Source organism: Gopherus flavomarginatus, chromosome 4 (assembly GCF_025201925.1).
Source record: "Gopherus flavomarginatus isolate rGopFla2 chromosome 4, rGopFla2.mat.asm, whole genome shotgun sequence".
NCBI lineage: Eukaryota > Metazoa > Chordata > Testudines > Testudinidae > Gopherus > Gopherus flavomarginatus.
Window position 1 is genome coordinate 30,207,513 of NC_066620.1, and position 7,711 is coordinate 30,215,223.

General features: G+C 47.4%; 1 protein-coding gene across 1 annotated transcript; it reads right to left on the reverse strand.

Moving 5' to 3' along the window:
* Positions 1 to 3,882: 3,882 nt before the first annotated feature.
* On the reverse strand, positions 3,883 to 6,979 carry LOC127050218 (zinc finger and SCAN domain-containing protein 29-like). Its single transcript, XM_050951937.1, has 2 exons — positions 6,066 to 6,979; positions 3,883 to 4,483 (listed from the first exon to the last, which is right to left on the reverse strand). The coding sequence occupies exons 1-2, from the start codon at positions 6,586 to 6,588 to the stop codon at positions 3,978 to 3,980; spliced, it is 1,029 nt and encodes a 342-aa protein (XP_050807894.1). The 5' UTR covers positions 6,589 to 6,979; the 3' UTR covers positions 3,883 to 3,977.
* Between the last annotated feature and the right edge of the window lie 732 nt (positions 6,980 to 7,711).

The following is a 7,711-nucleotide window of genomic DNA, read 5'->3' on the forward strand; positions in this document are numbered from 1 at the left end:
ATCAGGGAATGAGGCGGGGTTGGATGGGGCAGGAGTCCTGGGGGGGAAAGTGGCGGTGGCAGAAGGGAGGTGGGGGCCAGGCCACGAACCCCCTCTCCTAACCAGCCCTCCATACAATTTACAAAATCCGATGTGGCCCTCAGGCCAAAAAGTTTGCCCACCCCTGTTGTAATCTACATTTGGCATTTTTCTTACAGGGGACACTACTGAGAGATGGTCTTACCAGCCTAGTGCAGCTAGTTATCAACTTCCAACTGCCATGGAATGTTCTGATTTCTATATTCCATTCCTTTTATTCCAGCATTCCATTCCTTTCTTCTGTCACCTCAAAACATTCTGCTTGCTAACATTACATTTTTTCTTTTCAGGTAGAATTGTCCAGTTATTAATCTCTGGGCCAAAAATCAATAAATCTGTTTTGGGATTACAAGAACTCAGTAATAATTCACAGCATCACTCTGTCTGTTTGGCATTAGTGATGTGGGAGACCTAGAAATGGAACAAAGGTGATCACTCACTGATTAAAATTGTTCTGTTATCCTCAGGATCTCTAGTTCACTTCCTTCTTTTGAAACCTGGAGAAAAAGAACTAGCTAACTATCTAAAACTTGTAAAGCCAACAAATACATTAAGGAAACAAACCAATGTTATGGTCCATAGCTCATACACTTGTATCATAAGGATTATAAGGAATTAATCTGTTAACAACTTGGAACCTGAAGAAACTGACAAGTCCTTCCTGCTGTACTATGCTACTACAACTCAGTCTGTCTTCTCTACTACTCTCTAAAGTCGCTTAAGTAATCACTTATCAATTTGAATTTACCCCTGAATATTGTCAATTTGAAAGTCCTTTTTGCTTGTTAAAACTGTATATCTATAAATGTTAAATTGGACTATATGTAATGCTGAACAATATAATTGTATGGTTCCTATGATTAGGCCAGTCTACTATTGGTTAATAATAATGTTATATTATTACCAGATATTAGTCCTGGTTATTTAATTAGCTACAATAAATTATTTTTTTCTACAAGTATTTTAACATGATTAAGCAAAACAGTGGTTCAAGGGAGAACATTAGATTTATTTATGTGTAAACAAGGGAGTATACCAAAGTTGTTTTGTGCAGGCTAGACCATGGGAGCTGATCATTCCTGGCTTTGGGCAGTGCAGTGTTCCTTGGACGGAGCCCACAGTGTAATTAGGGAGCTTCACTATTTGGGATACCAATAAAGGATTTATTACTAGAATTGGTCTGATAACTACTGAGCTGGCTGTGTGCAGGCATGGGTTCATTAACATCTGGAGCAGAGATCCCCCATCATGCAGTGCCTCCCTGCTTTTCTGGTCCCAGAGTTCCGTGCGGTTCTTGCCTTGGAATCTCTGTTCTCCATTCTGTATGCTAATGGAGATGCCTCCTTGTCCCAACTTTGATGCAAATGAGACTAGGGGAGTTTCCTTAATATTATCATCCTTATCCCAGGGGTTTAGGTGTGTCTCCCATTGCCTTTTCATTGCTTTTTGTAAGTCTTCCTTCTGATGCAGATTTGGTTCAACAGAGTTGGGGAATGAAGGTGTCTTTCATGAGTCAGACAGGCTGGGTACTGTGCCCTGATTCCCCAAGAACACAGAGCTGCTAGGTAACACTATTTACATCAGGTGCATTTTTAGTATCAGCCCTTTTAGAACCCAGGCTGGCCTTTCACCACTTTTTGAACTTTAAAATGTGAACAAATACTACTATCGCCAGTTATTGAATTCCAGTAGTTACCAAGACCATCACAGATGTTGATTATTGCACATCTTGATTATTTATGAAGTGTTGATTTCTTATAAACCACACCACTAACCTTATTACAATTTAAAAAGAGATGAGTAATGATTAGAAGTGCTATTTATTTGTTAAAATTACAAAAATATCTGCAAGTTAGACCTTCATATTTAACTTTTAAACCAATCTTTTTGTGCAAACTACATTTCTGATCTCTACTCTCATATTCTATTTAGGCATATGTGGCATTTTTCTAACTCCAATGTTTAAGAAAGCAAGTCAAAGCCACTACTCTCTTTTTGGATCATACAGGCCTCCATTCCTGCTGCTCCCTTCCTATTGTGCAAATATGAAAAAAAAATCTCATTATGTACCTTGGAAACTGCTGGGTTTATTTTTAGTCTGGTAACATTGGCCACATTTTGGCCATGTCTACATCTAAAATTTTGCAGTGCTGGTTGTTACAGCTGTATTAGTACAGCTGTATAGGGCCAGCACTGCAGAGTGTCCACACTTACAGCTAGCAGCGCTGCAAGTGCTGTTAGATGTGGCCACACTGCAGCGCTGTTGGGAGTGATGCATTGTGGGCGGCTATCCCACAGAGCACCTCGTCCCACAGCGGCGCTGGGGCTTGTGGGAAGGGGAAGGAAGTGTGATTGTCTTTCCGCTTCCTGTTCCTGTTCCAACGGCCAGCGTTGGTTTGGTACACATGCGGAGCACTGTGGCAGCATTGTGACTGTACAGCACTTTTTCTGCATTATCTTTCAAGAATGGATCCTCAGCTACTGAATACCTTACTAATGACTATTGCCAGCACATCTCGCCTGGCTGTGGAGCTATTCCTTCAGCTGCTAAATGTGAGTGAGAGTGACATTGAGGAGTCAGACGATGATAGTGAATCGCGTCAATGTGCAGACAGCACATTGCTAGTGGCAGTAACAGACGTGCTCTGCTCCGTGGACCGGCGCGTTTGGGCTCGGGAAACCAGCACTGAGTGGTGGGATCACATCGTCCTGCAATCATGGGATGACGAGCAGTGGCTGCAGAACTTTCGTATGAGGAAAGCCACTTTCATGGCACTTTGTGATGATCTCGCCCCCAACCTGCGGCGCATGAACACGAGATTTAGAGATGTCCTTTCTGTGGAGAAGCGGGTGGCTATTGCAATCTGGAAGCTGGCAACTCCAGACTGTTTCCGATCGGTGGCGAACCAGTTCGGAGTGGGAAAGTCCACCGTTGGAATGGTGCTGATGCAAGTTTGCAGGGCCATTAATCGAACACTGACAAGAAGAACCGTGACTCTTGGGAATGTGCAGGACATTTTAGATGGCTTTGCAGACATGGGGTTCCCTAACTGTGGAGGGGCAGTAGATGGGACGCATATTCCTATTATCTCTCCACCCCACCTGGCATCAGAGTATGTTAATCGCAAGGGGTACTTCTCCGTGGTTCTGCAAGCGCTTGTGGATCACCGTGGGCATTTCACTGACATTTACTCTGGATGGCCTGGAAAGGTGCACGATGCACGCATATTTAGGAACAGTGCCCTGTTCAGGAGGCTTAGGGCCGGGACCTTTTTCCCAGATCACAAGATAACAGTAGGGGATGTGGAAATGCCCATTGTGATTCTGGGAGATCCCACTTACCCATTAATGTCATGGCTCATGAAACCATATACAAGGAAGCTTGACAGGAGCAAGGAACAGTTCAACTACAGGTTGAGCCGGTGTAGAATGACTGTGGAGCGTGCTTTTGGCCGTTTGAAAGCTCGCTGGCGCAGTCTCTATGGGAAGCTAGATTTGATGGAAAGCAGCATAACCGCTGTTATAGCCGCGTGCTGCACCCTCCATAATATTTGTGAAGGGAAGGGTGAAAGGTTCAGTGAGGAATGGACCTCCGAGGTTAGACGCTTGGAGAATGAGTTTGCTCAGCCAGAGAGCAGGGCTAATAGGGAGGCCCAGGAAAGGGCTTCAAGGATTAGGGATGCTATAAGGGAGCAATTTGATGCTGAGAGCCAGCAGTAATGTTTGATGCATGTGTTGTGCTTTGCTTTACCTTGCTGTGTATAATTTACCATTTCTAGCACCAATTAAACGTATTGAAAGAAATACAAACCAAAAACTTTTATTTGTCATACAGTAAAAAACATGCAAGGGGGTATGGGTGGTTCACAGTACATTAAGAGGTTTTACTATGTCCTATTTTACTCAATTGTCACTGTCTGATGCAAGTCACCATTACTTTGCTGCAGAATGATGGGGATGGAGTGCACTGGGTAAGAATTATAGATGTCTTGGTTAGTAGGTGATCTTATAGGTGTTGGGGGCAGCTGGTGATAATAAGGAACTGGCTGCTGCAGAAAGCTGTTTTGAGGATACACAGGGGGACAAGGAAGAGTGCTTTGGGAAGGCTGTGGGTTTTCACGGTATATATTTGTCTGCATGGCTACAAGAGACTCAAAAGACTTGGTTTGGCGAGACAGGAGGCTCATCATCTGCCTGGCTATTTTTTTGACAGACAATACCTGTCTCCTGCTTTCTCTCTGCCTCCATTCATGTACAGTATTTCTCCATTCCTCAGTCTTCCTACTTTCCCTGTTGTAGTGGTTCAGAACGGTCTTGATCAATTCCTCTTTTGATTTCCTAGGATTGCGCCTCAAGTTCTGTAATCTACGTGAGGCCGGTGATACAGCTGCATTACTCGAGTTCCCTAGAAAAAATAGAGATAGAGACATGTAATACACAGGGGCATCATTGTTTATTATCAAATTTTGAAGGACATTTGAAACTTTAGGTAGCATCCCTCTCACATACCTCACATAACACTGTAGAGGTCAAGAAAGCTAAGTCATGTCGAGCAATGGGGTGAGTACTTTTGCTAAAATTTCTCCCATGTTAGTGGGATGCCTTGGTTCCTGCTTGGACTGGTGGCTGGGGGAACAGCAGAGCACACCGCGGGGCAGGGTGCCTGCTTGGAAGGGGGGCTGGGGGAACAACAGAGCACACCGCAGGGCAGGGTGCCTGCTTGGAAGGGGGGCTGGGAGAACAACAGAGCACACCGCGGGGATGAGTGCCTGCTTGGACTGCTGGCTGGGGAAACAGCAGAGCACACCGCGGGGATGAGTGCCTGCTTGGACTGCTGGCTGGGGAAACAGCAGAGCACACCGCGGTGATGAGTGCCTGCTTGGACTGCTGGCTGGGGAAACAGCAGAGCACACTGCGGGGCAGGGTGCCTGCTTGGAAGGGGGGCTGGGGGAACAACAGAGCACACCGCAGGGCAGGGTGCCTGCTTGGAAGGGGGGCTGGGGGCACAACAGAGCACACCGCAGGGCAGGGTGCCTGCTTGGACTGCTGGCTGGGGGAACAACAGAGCACACCGCGGGGATGAGTGCCTGCTTGGACTGCTGGCTGGGGAAACAGCAGAGCACACCGCGGTGATGAGTGCCTGCTTGGACTGCTGGCTGGGGAAACAGCAGAGCACACCGCGGTGATGAGTGCCTGCTTGGACTGCTGGCTGGGGGAACAACAGAGCACACCGCGGGGATGAGTGCCTGCTTGGACTGCTGGCTGGGGGAACAACAGAGCACACCGCAGGGCAGGGTGCCTGCTTGGAAGGGGGGCTGGGGGAACAACAGAGCACACCGCGGGGATGAGTGCCTGCTTGGACTGCTGGCTGGGGGAACAACAGAGCACACCGCAGGGCAGGGTGCCTGCTTGGAAGGGGGGCTGGGGGAACAACAGAGCACACCGCAGGGCAGGGTGCCTGCTTGAACTGCTGGCTGGGGAAACAGCAGAGCACACCGCGTGGATGCCTACGTGCTGGGAAGGGCGGGGGGGGGGGGGTTTGGGGGAGGGGAAACAGAGCGCCTTGGGCTGGGGAGCCGTGAATCTAGCTCCCTGCCCTCAATTATCCCTTAACTATCCACAGGCTTTCGTAATGCCAGACATATCACTGCTGCGTGTTACCTGGGAAGAGAGGGAGGGTCTTCTACAGGAATGTGGATACCGCCCTGGCCCCTATGCAGCTTGCCTGTGTGCAGCCATGGTCCCCCCACCCCTCGCTGCACAGTGGATCGGACGAGTTAGCCTGACCGGGACAGGGACCACGGTGGCTCTCCCTATAAACTTGAGAAAGCACATTGCCCAAGCTCTAGCTGCAACTTTTCAAGAGATTACTGAGGCAGATTACACAGATGTCATAGATCACATCAATTGGCTATTCCACGTTTAAGCATGCATGCAGGCAGCCATAACAAAAATCCTCCTCTCCCAAAACATTGCAATCTACTTACCACGAGCACGATCCTCAGCTTCCTCATCAACGTCCGCTTCCAGCTGCTGCGACTGGCTAGTCTCCTCAGGGCTGGAGAAGAGCTCCTGGCTGCCTGTGTCCTGAGACTCCGGGGTGTCTCCCTCCACGCCAGTAGCATCACTGCATTCATCCTCTACACCATCCCCCACTTCTCCCTGCTCTGAACTCTCCATTGTGCTCCTAGGATTCACGGTGGGGTCACACCCAAGTATGGCATCCAGCTCCTTGTAAAACCTGCAGGTTGTGGGGGCAGCTCCTGAGCGTCGGTTTCCCTCACGGGCTTTGCAGTATGCACTCCTCAGCTCCTTAATTTTGACTCTGCATTGCAAGGCGTCCCGTTCGTGGCCCCTTCTCATCATGGACTGCGATATCTGACCATAGGTATCATAGTTTCTCCTTCTGGAGCGCAGCTGTGTTTGAACAGCCTCATCTCCCCACACACTAATTAGATCCTGCAGCTCTGCATTGGTCCATGCTGGGGCTCGTTTGGTGCATGGAGGCATGGTCGCTGAATGATTGATTGATTAATTGCACTCCACGCCTGGCTGAGCAAACAGGAAGATGATTTTTGAAATTTCCCGGGGCATTTAAAGGAGGGGTCAGGTGAGCACAGGGCAGAGGAGTTTTCTTGATTATCAGAGAGGTATCCTCAGGTATGCTGGGATACCTGCTTATTCCACGGAGGTCAAGAAAAGCGCTGGTAAGTGTCTACACTTCATTACCAGCGCTGGATCACCAGCGCTGGATCCTCTACACCCGAGACAAAACGGGAGTACGGCCAGCGCTGCAAACAGGGAGTTGCAGCGCTGGTGATGCCCTGCAGATGTGTACACCTCCTAAGTTGCAGCTCTGTAACTCCCTCACCAGCGCTGCAACTTTCTGATGTAGACAAGCCCTTTGATACTGTTGCTCACGCTCAGTGAATAGCAACTTGCTCTACAAGTAGTTCTGCTGTTCTATTTTGCATCTGGTGTAATTGCTGTTGATACTACAGCCACATTGATTGTGAAATAAAGTACTATTCATCAGGAGGAAGGGTATCAGAATTTGGTCCATTGTTTATAGCAGAACTCTTTTTGTTTTCTTATGGTTTAAATTAATTTCCTATGAGAAATGGGTGGTGAATCTAGTAGTTTTCTATCTCAGTGGGCTTCAGCAGCTTCTTTAGCAGCCCCCTCAAAGTGAATCTTCTTTGTATTAATCTGTTCAAAGTCTCCCCAAGTCTGGTTTTGTAAGGCCTAATCTAAAGCTCACCATAGTGAGCGGAAAAACTGCCATCATCAGGCCCCTAATGTACTCAATTTCTTTTTTATGTTAATACATAGGACTTGATTCTCCATTGCTTTGCACCTTGTGTAGTTATTTATAAATAAGGAAAAAGTGTGTATAAAATACATCCCAAACAGAATATCAGGGTTTTACTCCTACTTTGTGCAGATGTAAAGGACTAGATGAGGTGCAGGACAACAGAGATTCAGCTATGCTGGGTGAAATTCCGGCCACATGGAAAACAGGAGTTTTACTATTGATTTCACTGAGGTCATGGTTTCACCCCTTCTTTTTTTGCCTTTAGCAAATATGGTAGTCCATCTCCAAATTTCTCAGTCTTCTCATCTTTCTTTGCAT

Excerpts from the sequence above, each read along its gene's own strand:
- LOC127050218 (XM_050951937.1), bottom strand. The coding sequence starts at position 6,588 with ATGCCTCCATGCACCAAACGAGCCCCAGCATGGACCAATGCAGAGCTG. Across the intron at positions 4,484-6,065 it reads AGCTGAGGATCGTGCTCGTG|GGAACTCGAGTAATGCAGCT; the intron begins GTAAGTAGATTG and ends TATTTTTTCTAG.